Here is an 18471-nt window from a genome sequence, read left to right on the forward strand (position 1 = left end):
AGGGGGCTCTCCAGGGGCACCCTGAGAGAGGGTGACAGGGGTTGTGTGAGCAGAGCTGGACTTTGCACAGCCTGCCCAGCATGTGTGTGGGGGAGGTGGGGAGGTGGGCAAAGGAGCACAGGGCACAGTCAGCTTTCAGACCCCTGTGTGGGGGCATGGCCCACACTCTTAGGGGTTAGAACCACACATGCATTTTCTTAAATGGTTGTACTATAATCAGAAAAAACCCTAATGCAATGCTGTTATAGCAATCTTATCTTCCTTTGATGTTCCATGAAAGGAAGGTGAAAAGTGGGTTATTTATCGGATATAACACAGTCAGCCTTGGGGCAGGCCTTTCCCAGTGATGTCTGCTGCAATGTTTCCAAGCACAGATTTGCTGTCCCAAGATGGATTTCCTACTTCTTTCAGAGGTACTAACAAGCACAAAGTGTACCCGTGCCTTGCCTTCTACATTTCACGTGAAATACGCACACGTGCCAGTTAAGCCCAGGAGCCTCACGTAAGCTTTATGAAATATGTCCCTCACCCAGGGCTGGCTTGATATATTTTATTTTTGATAAAAGGAGAGGAGGAGGGGATCGAACCCTACATTGGACCCGAATTCCCCGTCACCCCACAACCAAGGAAGGCTTAGGGGTAGCAGAGAGGGGGTGAGAAAAGGAATGGTCTGGGCTATAAGGTCTCAGGCCGGTGGCTAGAAGTCCTGCGGCACAGTAAGACAAGGAGGTAAGGGGACTTCAGTTCCTAAAATCACCTCCAAACACTAACATTCCAATTCAATGATCAACATTTTAAAAGAGCCAGGCAGTAGCTTAATAGTGATGTGATTTCCAGTGCAGTGATACCCAGTAGTTGCAGCAATGATCAAATGACACAAGCATCCACTGACCACTTACTGGGTGCCAGGCATTGTCCTAAGCACTTTCCATTAACGCACTCAATCATGGCCACAACCTTCAGCAGTGGGGCTGTGTGCCTCCATTCTACAAAGGATGAGACTGGGGTGGAGGGGAGCAAATCTGGCCACCCCGAAAATGTGTCTCCTTGGCATGAGGATTAATTTAGGCTGATTATTTTTAAGGCCCAGAAAGACTCAGGAAGAATCTTTGACCTCCTCTCTCACTGCCTAAGGAATGTAGACAGAGGACCTGTTCCAGGAAGGGAGCTGTCACCAGAGATAAACACAGTATGAACTAGCTGAGTATATGGGGGGAACCTCGCAATGTCCATTTGTTAACACTCCTCTCTGTGTCCCATTGTCTCTGCATGGCCCAGCGAACATTTGTTTATCAAACATTATTTTCCAGCTCCATGTCAAATGCCTTCTTCCCCTTACAGGTTCCAAACCACTACCCCCAACATCCTCTTTTGCCTTTAACTGAAGATGGTATTTAAGGTGAGGGCTTCAGCCATCTGGGGGAGTTAGTTACTCGGTTTTCCTGGATCTCTCCCATGTATACACGTAATTAAATTTTTGTTTGATTTTCTCCTGGTAATCTGTCTCATGTCAACTTAACTCTTGGACCAGCCAGAAGAACCCAGAAGGGTGGAGGAAAATCTCTTCCTCCCCAACAAGGGCACAGAAGGGTCACATGCCATAACTTGCCAAGTCACATAGCTGGTAGGTGATGGAGCTGGGATGCGAACCTGGCAGTTCTGACCCCAGTCCGGCTCTTAACTGTTAGGCTGCTACTGCCATTTCATGCATTTGAATCACTGCTATTTATCTTTATCAACAGAAGGCAACATCCTAAAATAAAGGAGTGACATGCCATAGCCCTGGAATTCCCCACCAAAGAGGCCCCTTTGTGTGACCTGCTCTCAATCCATTGGTGGAGGGTGGAGCAGTGACCAGGAAGCAGAAGATCTGGTTCTTGGCCGTCTTCCTTCTCACTCACCTCTTGGCCTTGGTCAAGTCTCTGAGCAATTCTACCAGCCTGAGGACTCCCAGGTTGTCTTTAGGTTCAAATAAACCTAAGCTTACAATAGAAGAGAGTATGCGGCTGTTTTTGCCCCAGTTCACTTTACTGATAAGAGTAAGATCAGAGAGATTACACGACTTCCTAAACTGGCAGAGTGAATAGCACCCAATATGCAAAAAGACTTTGACAACTAACCTGTAATAACCAATTATTATTACATGGTCCTACCACAAAGACCTGATCTAAACTCCTACTGCCTACGAGGAATTTAATTTCACATCCAGACTATGAAAAGCCCATGGTTACCCCTTAGACTGAGTCTTATGGAACTACCACTTTTACAAGCAAAAAGATGGTTGAATATTGGCAATTCCATGCAGTTTGACCTAAACACAGACTTTTCTCAATCAAGCCTCCCTCTCCCAACCACCACAGGGGAAAAAGCTGGTTTTCTGGGATGACAGGACCAGGGCTGTGCAGGCAGCTGCCAACAAAGAACAATGGCTTGATGATCCAGGAGCCACCACAAATCCTGAGGTTAAAGATTAACGGGAAGGGCTTCAGGGAGTTTATTACGGATAAGCACACCACAAAACCCAAAACAAAACACCCTCCACCCCTAACCAGTTAATCTCTCATGTTTAAAAAAAAAAAAATTAGTTTTGCTAGTGAATCAAGATTGATTCTTGGCAAGAGCCTATTTTCCTTAATTTCTGCGGCTAAATTATCTGGTGGAGCCAGCATGTGTGTGGACTGATGCTATTTACTTGTATTAAATCAGTTCTTTAAAAAATCCCAATGGTACTAAGTGACTGTGTAATATTCACAGTCCAAAAAAAGTCTATTGAATGACGCCTCATTCAGTTACAAACACAGAGGTAACGATAAGTCCAAAAATACATATATATATTCTATTATTGCTAAATCATTATGCAAATTTAAGACAGTGGAGTTTTTTTGTGTTGGTTTTTTTATTGGTTTGTTTTTTATCACACCATCATCACCATCAGGCCTGGCTAAAATGACAGGAGCATTGGAAGTCCTGTTTAGATTCCTTCAGCTCAAAAGGAAGTTTCAAAATTTCAAGCCCTAGGGCCAGCAATTAATTTTTCAAAGAGAAACAGAGAAGTAAATGAGATTAATAATTTCTTCTGTGGAAGTCTACAATTTAATCCTAAATTGTAGATCCTAAACTGAAAATGATGTCTGTATCTATCTGGATTAAATAAAAAAGAAGATCACCATTTTCAGAAAAGTAGATTGAGGGAAAAATTTAACATGCGATCCAAATGCAGGCTGCAGGGGGAAGTGTCAGAGGCCAACTCCTGACATTTCTTGAACTGACCAAAACACGCTGCTGTCCCCCAGGGCTTGTGCCCTCAGTGTGCTGCTGGGTTGTCCCTCCCCTCTGTGAGGTGGAACTGCCTTCTGACAACAGACTTTGGAACCTCAATAACCACATTCCCACAGAGCAACTCCGAGACAGGCTTGCCTGTGGAATTCCTCTAGAAAGTAGAGCAGCACAGTGGAGTCTCAGAATGTCGCATTATTTTCCATAGAACTCTTTGTTCCAGACTCAACTCCTTTTCTTTTTCTATTGTTCAGGTATGGAATTTCTATCATTCAAAGCTGTCTTTTTGGGAATTTGTCTTCGTTCCTCAGAAGTGCACTGTAAACCTCCCGTTACCTTCTTAGAAACCAGCCTTAGAGATGGAGGCTTAAGCTCCATTGGTTTGTTTAATGCTTCGAGGCTGGTACCATCTTGCGAAGTACTAAACTCTTTTAAAGACTCCCCAGTGCAGGGTAGATGCCCAAGCCCACACCCTGTAACGGGAGGGCCAGAATAATGAGACCTATCCCGTACGGGTAGGGGGGACAGGTGGTTGCTCAGTATGGTGGGGGGTGGAAGTTCTCCACAGCAGACAACCAGTTCTCCTCCCTACTAAGTATTGTATTTTGACCTAATTCCCAGAAAGTCTGCTATGTAGAAAGAAGTTTGCCTGCCTTTAGAGCTAAGCCTGCTGCTGTTCCCACAGGGATGCTATAATTACATACACACATTTGAGCACCCCACGCTAACTGACCCTCTTCCTTGTGCTAGTGCCGGGTGAAACGGCAGCACTGCCGTGTAGATACAACTTAAGCAGGCTGTTTACTCTTAAGTATGCTATCAGTTTCCAGGTGGTACATCCCTGACATGTGAGTTTCGGCTATACATGGCCACCAGGTGGCTAGAAGGACAGGAACTCTTCTTTGCTGGTGCTTCATGAGGTGCAGGGCAATAGGTAAAAGGGAAGAGGGAGCCTGAATTCTAGCCCTGTCTCTGCATCTTCTTGGGCAAGTCATTTTACTTCTTTGCTCTCAGTTTTCTCATCTGTAAAATGGCCCTAGTGTCATCTGCCTTATTAGCCCTGAAAAGAGGGTGTATGTGAAATTATAAATCTATAATTTAGGACATAATCATTATCATCTTCATCATCATTGTTGGCGGGCTAGATTGAGGACAGCCTTAAATGTTAGATAGAGGGCAGCAGGCAGTGATTCTCAGTCCAAACGTTCTCCCATTGGGCAGCTCAGTACAGCAGTCGCTAGCAGGACTCTAGCCAGATGGCCTGGGCTCCAATCCCAGCACTGCCATTTATCAGCCGAGTGGCCCTGTGGAAGTTAAATGAACCTCCCTCTGCATCAATTCCTCCTCTCTACGTTGGGGATAATAGTGCACTTATGTCACAGGGTTTTTGTGAGAATTCAGAGCTAATCTACAAGTAAAGTTTAGACACACAGTAAATGCCATATAAATATCTGCTATTACTTTTCTATGTATTCTGAATTCAATTAACACGATTATATAAAGCATGGGTTATTTTCAGCAGGTTTTAAATTCTGAGATGAAGAACCTTGCCATTCAAAATCTTTCCTGAGGGACTTCCCTGGCAGTCCAGTGGTTAAGACTTTGCCTTCCAATGCAGGGGGCGCGGGTTCAATCCCTGGTCTGGGAGTTAAGATCCCACAAGCCTCCGTGACCAAAAAACTAAAACATAATACAGAAGCAGTATTGTAACAAATTCAATAAAGACTTAAAAAATGGTCCGCATCAAAAAAAAAAAAAAAAAACCCAAAATACAAAAAACAAAGTCTTTCCTGAATGCTTCTTTTCCACTCTCATCTGCTGTATGCTTGGGATTTAAGAAAAAATAAATTTGTTAGGGAAGTAAATCATCTGCCAAAATAAAAGAAGCCAGTAGCCACTCTCTCTAGTGTTTCCCTTGTGTATACAGACTTTATAACATGGGAATTCGAAAAAGGTGGCAGCTTATTTCTTTTTTGAGCCTTTGTTAGGCAAAAAGAAAGTAAGACTAAGGACAGTGGTAATGAAATTGAGGGACTCCAGGCAGCCTTTCATGGAGAAGGATCCTGCGCCCTGCACTTTCCAGGGCCTCCGGAACCTTCCAGGGCCAGTCTTGGGACAGGAAGCCTGGCTGTTGCCTGCCCTAGGACCACGGCTCCTGGGAGGCCCTGCTGGGGGGAGCTTCTTGTTCCACTTCCCCTCAGCTGTGGTCCATTTGTCCCGAGAGACCCTCTGGTGTTCTCCCTCCTGGGCTCAACCCTTATTTCTCTTACAAGGAGGCACGCTGGTGCCAACAAAGGCTGCCCCGGAGTTGAGGAGAGACTCTGCAGGTGGAAAAAGTCATCTGGACAGTATTCTGCCAATCACCACCAGCAACAAGATGGAATTTCTCTGCGACTCCATCTACATCATCTGTACATTTCTATTTATCCCGCGGCCAAGTTCCCTTGGTGCCCCTTGGATGACTTCTTTGATTTGCTCTGGGAGCATAAACAAGCTCTTAGAGGAGAGTACAGATCCCTAGAGAGGCGCCTGTGGAGGTCGCCTGGGCCACTCTTGGCAAGAGCCACTGCACAGCACCTGGGCACGTCATTCATTCCACAGTCCTTGTGAATGGCGCACCCTGGAGTTGTGCGATCACGCACCTCAGCCTCTGGGAAGACAGCAGTCAGCGGGGAGGATCTGTTCCTTTTTTTTTAAATCTAAAAAGTAGAAGTGCAGTTCAAGTCTCTTATCTGTCAGCTCTAGTTCCATGCCTCCCTAAAGGGGTTTGGAGGACCCCTCCCTGGCTTTGCATTCCCATAGCCCATTCCCCGCAACCAACCAGTCTAAAGAGGTAGACTCCTACAAGAGGGGAAGGGAGGGGTGAGGGGAACACAAGAAAGAAGAAAGAGAAAAGCATTTTAAAATATAGGCTAGGGGCTTCACTGGTGGTGCAGTAGTTAAGAATCCACCAGCCCACACAGGGGACAAAGGTTCGAGCCCTGGTCTGGGAAGATCCCACATGCCGCGGAGCAACTAAGCCTATGCGCCACAACTACTGAGCCTGCGCTCTAGAGCCCGCGAGCCACAACTACTGAGGCTGCGTGCCACAACTACTGAAGCCCACGCGCCTAGAGCCTGTGCTCCGCAACAAGAGAAACCACCGCAATGAAAAGCCCGCACACCCCAACGAAGAATAGCCCCCGCTCGCCACAACTAGAGGAAGCCCGCGCGCAGCAACAAAGACCCAACGCAGCCAAAAATAAACAAATAAATTAATTAGTTAATTCTAAAAAAATAGGCTAGGAGTGTCAAAGAAGAAGAGGGAAGGGAAGGTAAGAGCAGGTGATACCTGAAAGTGCAGAGCTACATCCAGGACAACCTGCTAGCTTGTCCTCTGTCCTGTACCCCACTGTGTCATTGGGAACTCTGGTGAAAGGTAGTACAAATAATACACATCTCCAATCAAGACAGAACCTCAGCTATCCTACAACTTCACATCTGTGAAATAATGACCATGCAACAAAATTAACGTTTTGTGTATTCTGACTCTACCTCCCCTGCCTTGCTCTAACGAATGAGGAAGCAGCTCAAAGCATGGGACTGAGAAGCAAAAGGGACAGCCAAGGAGGTGGGGTGACCAGTCCTGGAAAAACCAAGACTAAGTCTGCGTGTCAGGAGAACTTCAGTGGTCCTCTGGGTTCAGCTCTCTGTGCAGGAGGCCCCAGCACACGATGCCTGAGATGCGGTCATCCAGCTACTGTGTAACATTGCCAGCCACAGGGAGCTCACTACCTCACAAGGCAACTTGATCTATTTCTGTGAGGCTCAAATTATTAGAAATTTGTTCCTTATACTGTGTGGCCTCATAATGTCCAAACCTGGGCCTTAGCTTTGCCCTCTGAAGTCACCCAGAGTAAGTATAAATGATCGCGTCCTAAGAGAATTTTTCTAATATTTGAATATGATAGTGAATTTTCTCGTAACTTCTCTCTTTCAGAACACACGTGCTCTGTTCTTCTGGTTTTGGACCTGTACGTGTAATGGGCAAGAATTCCAAGAACAGGCTTAAACAACCTGACCAAATGGTCCTTACCGATTGAGGAAAGCATTTCCAAAGCGACTAAGCTTTCGAAATGGCTTTTTGGGGTCCACGACTAAAGCGTTCCCTGGGGTGCTGCCCTCAGTCTCCCCATACATCACGGCGATGAAGGAGTCGGTGGTGGGCTCTGGACCAATCCTCATGCCTGGGAAATCTTGCTCCAGTAAGTATCTGGGAGAGGGGGAAAAGAAAAAAAACTTAGCATGTGGTCACAAAGCAAGAGGCCAGAAAGCTTCCTGGGGCTACCAATTTGTAACATAATCATTTGAAAACCTAGAACATAACCCCCAAGAAAAAGAGAATGACTGGCATTGTACTCTTTTGCTAATAATGAATTTTCAAAGCTTAGAATCTACAGACCTATTTTTTCCCCCAGTGTAAGGAGCCTAGTGAAAGAGGCAGACATCTTGCAGACCTGCTGGGCCTTCTCAAAGTGGCCCTTAGCTCAGCACAGCCATCCCCGGTCACAGTTCCATTGGCACAATAGATACTACCCCAGAGAGGAGTACTCAGCCAGCTCCTATGCATCCTGGAAGACCCTGCTCAGGCCCACCTCCTTTAGGGAAGCGTCCCCATCCCTCTAGCATGTTGGGGACACCTGCTCTGTGGGCCCCAGGCACCCTGAGCCTGTGGCCACCGTGGTGCTCACTGTGGGTGCTGCACTTCTCTGTTTGTGGGCCTTGAAGGCAGGCCCATATCTATGGCCAGATGTATATTCCCAGGACCCAGCACTATGCCTGCCCACAAAGGGCACCCAGTGTAGTGAATGAAATGATGAACCATCTCCTTCCTGATCACTGGCAGTCAGTGCGGCCCCAAAAGCCTCCCTTGGGCATTTTACAGCTCCCTTGGGATCCTGGAAGTCATGACCATGGAAGATGATTGCCAAAGAATTGAGCAGCAATGCAGACTGCTAAGGGGAGGGCTCGGATTAGATATTACCAGGGTCATCCCTAGCTTTCTGTGCAAACTGGAAAAAGATGCCCCTTCCTCTAGGCAGACCCAGCCCTGTGCCAGGGCTCACAGCTTAGTGAGCAGGACTCTCGCTGGATTTTACCCCCATATGCCCCGTTGCCCAGGTGCCCTCATGCAGTTTAACCTGCATACAGTGGCCCTAGCAGATGTCACTGAGCATGTTCATCCAGGGGGCTGAGGAGACCAACTGATGTGCTACAGGGCATAGGACTGGCTCAGTGGCATGGCTGGCGTGGGGCAAGGGAGCGAGAGGTAGAGCTATGGGGAAAGTCTGCTCTCTGTGGGAAATGGCTGTGTCCTAACATAGCTCCCCACTACCTCCACCAGCACATCATTTAGCTGAAGCCAGTCAGAGCCCCTCCCTTCCTCCCCACCAAGATTTCCTTTCCAGGATGTAGGGACACACTTAGGTATATGTATGCCTGTATGGATGGAATGGGATGGGGGATGCAAAGACAACTCCCTCCTTCCTTTGCAACCAAGGGGAACATAAGGAGGGAGTATTTTGGAATACTTTTCACTAATCACCAAGCAACAGGTGGAAACGCCAACACCTTCAGGGAACACTTGGCAGGGACAGTGAACGGCAACTGGGGGAGGGGGCGGTGGAAGAGAATGCCTGTTTGAGGTGACAGAGCCTTGTCCCTGCCCTGCCAGGGAGATGATCCTTCACCCTGGGAGGAGGCTCAGGGCAGAAACATGCACAACTTTCTCCAACTCCCCATTCCTGCAGCTTACAGTCTGTTTGGTCCTGAACCATTTCTTTTGTTTCTAAAATGTCTTGACTGATCAAATTGAAGCCCAGAACCTATGATTTTATTTCCAGGGTTAGAGGGAAAGAATGAACTACCAACCATCCAACACCATTTTGCCATTTTTCTAAGAATAAGAAGTTAAGCCGCCCTTTAGACTCATTTTTTCTCTGTAAATAAAACTGAAATTGTTTAGCACTCTTAGCAGGCTGTACTCTAAGTGTTTGATCTTTTTATTTTTTAAATCTAAAGTTTCTACATGTCTATGAACTTGTAGAGCACCAGAATAGACACAGCATTTAAATATGTCCCTTAAATTTAGAGTAAATGTGAAAAAAATCAGATAATAGCACCCAGCATTCACCAAGTACAGTCAACCCTTAAACAACATGGGTTTGAACCTTACTGTAAGTAAGGTCCACTTACATGTGGATTTTTTTTGGTAGTAAATACTACAGTACTACATGGTCCACAGGTGGTTGAATCTGTGGATGTGGAAGTACTGAGGATACAGAGGAAACGTGGGTATGGAGGGCTAACCATATGCTATATGTGGATTTTTGACTCCTCAGAGGGTTGGCACTCCTAACCTGTGTTGTTCAAAAGTCAACTGTTCTCATTATTTACCTGGTGTAGTACAATACTCTGGTGTAGTATACACTATCTACCTGGTGTATACTAACATTACCCCCATTTTACAGGTGGGAAAACTGAGGCACCAGAGAGGCTAAGCAACGTCCCCAAGGTCACACAGTAAGTGTTTCAGTGGAGATGGAATGCAGGCAGTCAGACTCTAGGTCTTGTGCTGTCTCCAGATATGTTTAAACCTGGGCTTCAGTTGGTAGTTTGTTCAGAGATGAGGTGCACAAGGGGAGTTTCAGGGTGCCTCCATAAGGCACTATGGCCCAATTATTTCCTCCAAAGTGAGGGAAAAGAGCTCTCCAAACTGTCCTCCTGCATGGTCCCTGGGCTGCCCTAACAACAAGGGGCCAGCTCTCCCCATTCTCCCTGGAGAAATGCTGGGGAGAGAAGATGCTATTTTTCAAAACATATTGAAACTTAATTTTTTAAAAATCTCAAAACTTTTTCAGGCACCTAGTAGACTAGTAAATATTCTTAGGAGCAGAAAGGTTCATGTTTATAATCTCTTATGAAATTCCACACAAATCTTAGAAATACTGATAAAAGCTACAGTGAGAGCATCGCACATTTTGTGAAACTCCAGCACTTACAGAGCGTATGCAGAATGTGTGGATTTCACATACACATATGAATTTAGAAATTTAAGTTTTACAGCCACTCTGAGATCTTAAGTCTGAAACCATTCAACAGCAAAGCTAGAAGTCAAGTCCAGATCACACCCATCCCACGTGCAGTTAGATTTCCACACCCCATCGCCTGGATGAGGCAGTGCCAGGAGGCCTGTGGGAGACACCGAGGAAGGGGGACAACTGGGGAGATGAGCCGATGTCAGCAGCCAATGTCACCAGGCTTCCTGCAGCGCACGACTCACAAAAAGGTTAGGTCCAAGTGTTGGTGTGAAACCTGACAGGCACTTTCCCACAGAGTCAACGTTAACAGCAATGGCTGGCTTGCCAAGATAGCCAAAAAAGGGGCTTGTTGCTGGTCAAACTCATGAGTGGCCATGCAGGACTGGGAGCCTGGAGCTCCTTCCTCCTGGCCGGAGGCTTTTGCTTTTATACCAGGCTCAGCCCCATAGCCTTGGGGTCCCACATAACGCCCAGCTTCTGGGACCCCGAGTAGGACCTGTCAGATACATGAGTTAATACATGACACTCTCAGCTGATTGCCCAGAAGAGTCTTTACATTGGGGGATTGAGGGACTTGCCCGGTGGACCAGTGGTTAGGACTTACCGCTTTCACTGCCAGGGCCCAGGTTCAGCCTCTCTTCGGGGAACTAAGATCCCACAAGCTGCATGGAGTAGCCAAAAAGACACCCTCCCCCAAAGGAAAACAAATGCATTGCGACGCTGGGGGATTGTGAAACTCAGATATACTTCAGTCACACCCCTGGGCAGGCAGGCATGTGTCACATGCAGTGAGGGAACTATGAACAGCCAGGACACAGAGTATCTGATGTGAACAAAGTGAGAATGAAGAGATGAGGTTCAAACCCAGCAACCTTGAAAGGAAGAGTCTGAGTGGATCTGAGGTGTGATGCTCCGAAACGGGTTACCCACCCAGCCACAGGCATGACACTGATCAACTGTGATGCTACTATTTTTTTTTGGACACCTCAGAGGCTTTCCCAAAGCTACAAGTTCCAGAGACTTTGTGGTGTTATCTGCAGTAACAGGAATTCAAAGGAACAAGAAAAGACTCCCCTACAGTTCAGAGTCAGCGAGCCCACTGCACGAGCATCCTGTGCGTTGGGCTGGGTTTTGTCCCCGTGTCCACCTCACTCTCCTTTTCCTGTGTACTCAGAGAGGGCTGCTAACTCCAGTGGCGACTGCTCCCAAGAGTCTCCAGCCAAGTCATAAATGAAAAAAGGGGCAGACATTTGGACTCTTAGCAGCTGGACAGAGGGGGTGGTGGGACCTGACACTGCTTTGTCCCTGTCTGCTGAGGGCCACGGTTCGGTTGCATCCAAGTGGCTCCTGGCACCCTGGCTGCTGTGCTCAGCCCAGGTCAAGGAGCTGCTTTCATGCAAGGCTATATGTAGACAGCGTCTTTCTTCTTCCACTGCTTAGGTTAGAAAATTTCTTTTTGACTTCATAGAAAAAACTGTCATTTGTGATGGGACCTAATGAAACTTAAAAGCTTTTGCACAGCTAAGGAAACCATAAACAAGATGAAAACCATAAACAAGATGAAAAGACAACCCTCAGAATGGGAGAAAGTATTTGCAAACGAAGCAACTGACAAAGAATTAATCTCCAAAATATACAAGCAGCTCATGCAGCTCAATATCAAAAAAACAAACAACCCAATCCAAAAATAGGCAGAAGACCTAGACATTTCTCCAAAGAAGATACACAGATTGCCCATAAACACATGAAAGGATGCTCAACATCACTAATCATTAGAGAAATGCAAATCAAAACCACAATGAGGTATCACCTCACACCAGTCAGAATGGCCATCATCAGAAAATCTACAAACAATAAATGCTGGAGAGGGTGTGGAGAAAAGGGAGCCCTCTTGCACTGTTGGTGGGAATGTAAATTGATACAGCCACTATGGAGAACAGTATGGAGGTTCCTTAAAAGACTAAAAATAGAACTACCATACGACACAGCAATCCCACTACTGGGCATATACCCTGAGAAAACCATAATTCAGAAAGACACATATACCACAGTATTCATTGCAGCTCTATTTACAATAGCCAGGACATGGAAGCAACCTGAGTGTCCATCGACAGATGAATGGATAAAAAAGATGTGGCACATATATACAATGGAATATTACCCAGCCATAAAAAGAAATGAAATTGAGTTATTTGTAGTGAGGTGGATGGACCTAGTGTCTGTCATACAGAGTGAAGTAAGTCAGACAGAGAAAAACAAATGCCATATGCTAACACACATATATGGAATCTAAAAAAAAAAAAAAAGGTTCTGAAGAACCTAGGGGCAGGACAGGCATAAAGATGTAGATGTAGAGAATGGACTTGAGGACATGGGGAGGGGGAAGGGTAAGCTGGGACGAAGTGAGAGAGTGGCATGGACATATATACACTACCAAATGTAAAATAGAGAGCTAGTGGGAAGCAGCCACATAGCACAGGGAGATCAGCTCGGTGCTCTGTGACCACCTAGAGGGGTGGGATAGGGAGGGTTGGAGGGAGGGAGACGCAAGAGGGAAGAGATATGGGGATATATGTATATGTATAGCTGATTCACTTTGTTATACAGCAGAAACTAACACACCATTGTAAAGCAATTATACTCCAATAAAGGTGCTAAAAAAAAATTTGTCATTTGTGACAGGGGAAGAACAAAAATCTTCAAGACGACGAAAAGTCCCTCAACATACCCAAGCACCATCCTCTCAAAGACGAGCTTAAGAATAACTAAAAAACAAGCAAACAAACAAACTAGAAGAGGCACATTACTCAATGATAGACATCCAAAATTCCAGCTGCAAACCTCGTCTCCCCTGGGTATTCACCCATGCATTCTGTCTGGGTTTTGTCTGTCACACTTGTGCTTGAAATAATGGAAAAGGCATTAATTATTTTAGTAATATACCTAACGTTTGAGAACTTGTTATGTACTAAAGTCTTTATATGAATAAACTTATTTAATCCTAAGTTCCTTATGGGGTAGGTACTATTTTTACCCCCCATTTTACAGATGAGAAAACAAAGGTTCGAATAGATTAAATCGTTTATTAGAACCTAGGATTTCTATTAGTCCTGTGAGAGCACTACCTGCCCTAAATCAGAACTTAAGAGGCTATCAACCTCCAACAGGCGTGTTTACAGGAATGGGTTTTGTGAATCATAACAAATACACAAATCTAAGACTTTTTAGTTGGTATTCAATCATTAAGTAAGCACTCTAAAAAGCAATATGGCACATCTATCTGGGGTGTTTTATGAGCAATATTTTTTAAATTCTCAAGCCAGAAATGAGAAAGAGAAATGGCTTGTGTAACGCTAAATGAGATTTTAAAATATTTGTGCATACAATGGCATCTGTGCAGAGAGTTTAGAGGTTTAATTCATTGCTGTGGTTTGGGACATTTTTTAAAAGAGCATTTAACTCCAACGGTCATTTTGTTCCTTTGAGCATTACTAAGGTTTTAAACCACAGAGTTGTGAAAAAAATATCTAAAGTATACAACTTTTGAGTTCAGCAAGAAAAACAGTTTTATTTCCTGATTTTTAAATCCAGGGCTATGAATTTAAATACATTTCAATTTATAATGTGTTGGAAGGTTTTACACAATGTATTTTTGATTGATAATACCTGACCCACCATTTCACTAGGAAAGGGACTGAAAAGAAAGTGTTAGTCTTTCAACTCTGATTTGTCCTAAATCTAGAAATGTTTTTAAAGCAGTTTCTTTTGTTTATCCTCATGTTTAATACCAAGAAATGGAAATGCCAGAAGAATCAAACATTTATTATCACAAGTCTTATAAAAATGGTCCAGAATATATCATTATTTCCTAGCAATGAGTACCACCACCACCACCACTACCACCACTGCTTGTAGACACCACCAAACAACAGATTATGATGAAATACTAATAATAGTGATAATAATCTTACAAACAACAGTTTATAAGGCATTTCACACATAGGCTTTATCCTTTCACCCTCCCTGTTGCTGGAGCAGGTATTTTTATCCCTAGCTTATAGAAGAGAAAACTGCGCTTATGACAAGTTAAGCAGCTTGCACAGGACCACATTAATACAGGACAATGACTAATTTGAACATTTTGATATGCTTCCATCCAGTCATTTTCTGCAGGTATAATTTTTTCTTTATAAAATTGGGATCAAAGCATTTAAACAATTTTGCATCTAGACTTTTCACCATTAGTTTTTCCTCACACCATTAAAAATTATTTGAAAACACAAGTTTTAATGGCTGCATACTATTCTGAGGTGAGTATGCATCAGTTTAGCCTGCCATTTCCTTTCTGTTGGGCATCGAAATAGCTTCCCGTTTCTTGCTATTAAAAATAATGCTGATAGAAAACAAACTTATGGTTACCAAAGGGGAAAGGGCAGGGGGGAGGGTAAATTGGGAGCCTGGGATTAACAGATACACAGTACTATATATAAAATAGATAAGGACCTACAGTACAGCACAGGGAACTACAGTCGATATCTTGTATTAACCCATAATGGAAAAGAATCTGGAAAAGAGTTTATATATATATATATGAATCACTTTGCTGTACACTAGAAACTAATACAACATTCTACATCAACTATACTTCAAATAAATAAATAATGCTGAGATAAATATCTCTGAGGAAGCATCTACTTTAAAAAGTTTTTAGCTTATTTATTTATTTTTATTGAATTATAGTGATTTACAACATTATATTAGTTTCAGGTGTGCAGCACAGTGATCTAGTATTTTTACATATTATATTCCATTAAAAGTTATTACAAGATTACTTTAAATATTTAATCTTCTTTGAGCTATTGAAAAACTAAGTCAGGCCAAGCTTCACTTCCATTTTAAAACTCTGTGTCTTCCTTAAGTGTGAAACCTAACTTTTCTTTTCATTTTTGTTTTCCCTTAGTTAAATCATTGTCATATTATCACCAGGACTGTTTGTTCAGATAACATCATCCTTGTAACTGCTCTAAGGGAGTGCACCAAGAAAAACTGGAATGGCCTGTTGGACCAAGTATTTGGAACTTGCTGGGTAAAGCCTTTCATACCTCTATTTTTCCAGCTATGAGTGGAATTTAAACTACTTCAGGCTGGGATACGCTGAAGGCACAGTGCTGTCTAACCTATGCCATCATCTGGAGCTGCTCCTCTCCACCTTCCATGCTGCTCTGGAAGGAGGGTGGAAGAAAGGGAAAGGAAGGAAAGGAGAACAAAGGGAGAGGAAGTTTACAGGAATCAAAAGCAGCATACTTCCGTGGGCAGGCCCCGCACCTGCACACCTGCTATCAAGGGGAAATGGCCAGCACATGCTGAGGAAAGAGACAGCAAGCATCCAAACCAAAAACAGCCCTCACGCAAAAATATATTAAACCCCCACAAGCTATTCAGGGATGCTCCCTCATATAAATAGCCCTCCAAGACTACGGTAAATAATTGTTTCTCCTAAACTCACAGAGTAAGAGAAATAAAAGCAAAATGAAGAAGCAGAGGAACCACGCCCAGTTAAAAGACCAAGAGAATTCCCCTGAAGGAACAAACAATGAAACAGACCTTTTCAGTCTAATGGACACCGAGTTCAAAAAGGAAGCAATGAAAATACTGAAGGAATTAAGAAAGGCTATCGACAAAAATGCAGATTACTGTAAAAAGGAACTAGAAAGTAAAAGGAGGAGCCAAGAAAAATTAGAAAATTAATTTGCTGAGATGAAAGCTGAGCTTAAGGCATTGAATAGCAGAATGAATAATGCAGAAGAAAGGACAAGTGATCTGGAAGATAGAATAATGGAAACTACCCAATCAAAACAGCAGACAAAAAGCAGAATTTAAAAAAAAATGAAAAAAAAGAAATGAAAGCAATACAAGAGACCTATGGGATAATATAAAGTGGGTCAGTCTATGCATAATAGGGATTCCAGAAGGAGAAGAAAGAGAAAAGGGGATCGAAAATGTATTTGAAGAAATTATGGCTGAAAACTTCCCAAATCTAAAGAAGGAAACAGATATCCAGATATAGGAAGCACAGAGGGTCCCAAACAAGATGAACCCAAACAGACCTACACTAAGACATATTATAATAAAAATGGCAAAAATTAAAGATAAAGAGAGGATTCTAATGGCAGCAAGAGAAAAACAAAGAGTTAATTACAAGGGAACACCCATATGGCTATCTGCTGATTTCTCTACAGAAACACTGCAGGCCAGAAGGGAGTGGCAAAATATACTCAAAGTCTTGAAAGGGAAAAACATGTGACCTAGAATACTCCACCCAGCAAGATTATCATTTAAAATAGAAGGAGAAATAAAGAATTTCTCAGACAAGCAAAAACTAAAAGAATACAGCAATACTAAACCTATCCTAAAAGAAATATTGAAAGGTCTTCTCTAAATAGAAAAGGAGCAAGAAGATATAGGAAGGAGGAAATCACAACTGGAAAGTAAATCACTTAAATTAGCCAGTATACAGATCAAAAAGAAAGAAAAAAAAACCTATTTGTGAAAGCGATGATAAACACAAAGAACATCAAAAGGATAAACATGAAGATGTAAAAAAGGACATCAAAATCATAAAATGTGGAGAAGGAGAGTAAGAAAATGCAGATTTTTTTTTTTTAAGCATGTGTTTGAGCCCATATGACTATCCGTCTAAAGCAAGCAGATAGAGGAAGGGGTTAACATACTTGAAAAGCAGGGCAACTACAAATTAAAAACACAATAGATTCACAAAAAGAAGAGGACACAACCATAAAATAAAAGGAAATAAACCACAAAAAGAAAGGAACAAAGAAGAAACAATCAACTGGAAAACAAGGTTTCAAACGGCAATATGTGTGCATCAATAATTACCTTAAATGTCAATGGACTGAATGCTCCAATCAAAAGACATAAAATGGCAGACTGGATTAAAAAAACAAGAGCCTACGATATGCTGCCTGTAAGAGACCCACCCTAGGGCAAAGGGCACACATAGATTGAAAGTGAGGGGATAGAAAAAGATATTTCATGCAAACAGAAATGACAAGAAAACAGGAGTTGCAATACTCATATCAGAAAACAAGGACTTTAAAACAAAGGCTATAAAGAAAGATAAAGAAGGGCACTATGTAATGATAAAAAGATCAATACAAGAGGATTTTATACTCATCAACATATATGCACGTAATATAGGAGCACCCAAATACATAAAACAAATACTAACAGACATAAATTGATGGGAATACAGTAATAGTAGGAAACTTTAACACCTCACTCACATCAATGGACAGATCGTCTAGAAGAAAATCAATAAGGCAACAGAGATCCTAAATGATACAATAGAACAGTTAGACTTAATTGATATTTACAGCACATTACGTCCCCAAAAAACAGAATACACATTCTTTTCAAGCGCACATGGAACATTCTCTAGGACTGACCACATACTAAGGCACAAAACTAACCTCAATGAATTTAAGAGTACAGAAATTATTTCAAGCATCTTCTCTGACCACAATGACCTGAAACTAGGAATCAACCATGGGAAAAGAAATGAGAAAAAAAACGACTACATGGAGACTGAACAACATGTTACTAAAAAAAACGATGGGTCAACGAAGAAATCAAAAAGGAAATTAAAAAAATACCTTGAGACAAATGACAATGAAAACACAGCCATACAAAATCTATGGGATACTGCAAAAGCAGTTCTTAGAGGGAAGTTCATAGTGACACAGGCCTGCCTCACAAAATGAGAAAAATCTCAAATAAACAACTTAAACTACCACCTAAAAGAATTAGAAAAAGAAGAACAAACAAAACCTAAAGTCAGCAGAAGGAAGGAAATAATAAAAATCATGGAAGAAATAAATAAAATTGAGATTTAAAAAACAACATAAAAAGCCAATAAACCAAGACCTGGTTCTTTGAAAGGGTAAACAAAATGGATAAACCTCTGGCCAGGCTCACCAAGGAAAGAGAAAGAACCCAAATAAACAAAATAAGAAATGAAAAAGGAGAAATCTTAACTGATACCGGAGAAATACAAAACACCATAAGAGAATACCATGCACAATTATATGCCAACAAA

General features: G+C 42.9%; 1 protein-coding gene across 1 annotated transcript in view; it reads right to left on the minus strand.

Annotated features, from left to right (window-relative positions):
• The window catches only part of EHD4 (EH domain containing 4), an 89480-nt gene that overhangs the window by 50633 nt on the left and 20376 nt on the right, over nucleotides 1-18471 (minus strand). Inside the window, exon 2 of the mRNA XM_027083994.1 lies at nucleotides 7352-7528. Within this exon, the coding sequence (XP_026939795.1) occupies nucleotides 7352-7528 (177 nt within the window). The remainder of the gene's footprint in view (nucleotides 1-7351; nucleotides 7529-18471) is intronic.

Source organism: Aethalodelphis obliquidens, unplaced genomic scaffold (assembly GCF_003676395.1).
Source record: "Aethalodelphis obliquidens isolate GAN/ISIS:26980383/991018 unplaced genomic scaffold, ASM367639v1 scaffold51, whole genome shotgun sequence".
Lineage (NCBI taxonomy): Eukaryota > Metazoa > Chordata > Mammalia > Artiodactyla > Delphinidae > Aethalodelphis > Aethalodelphis obliquidens.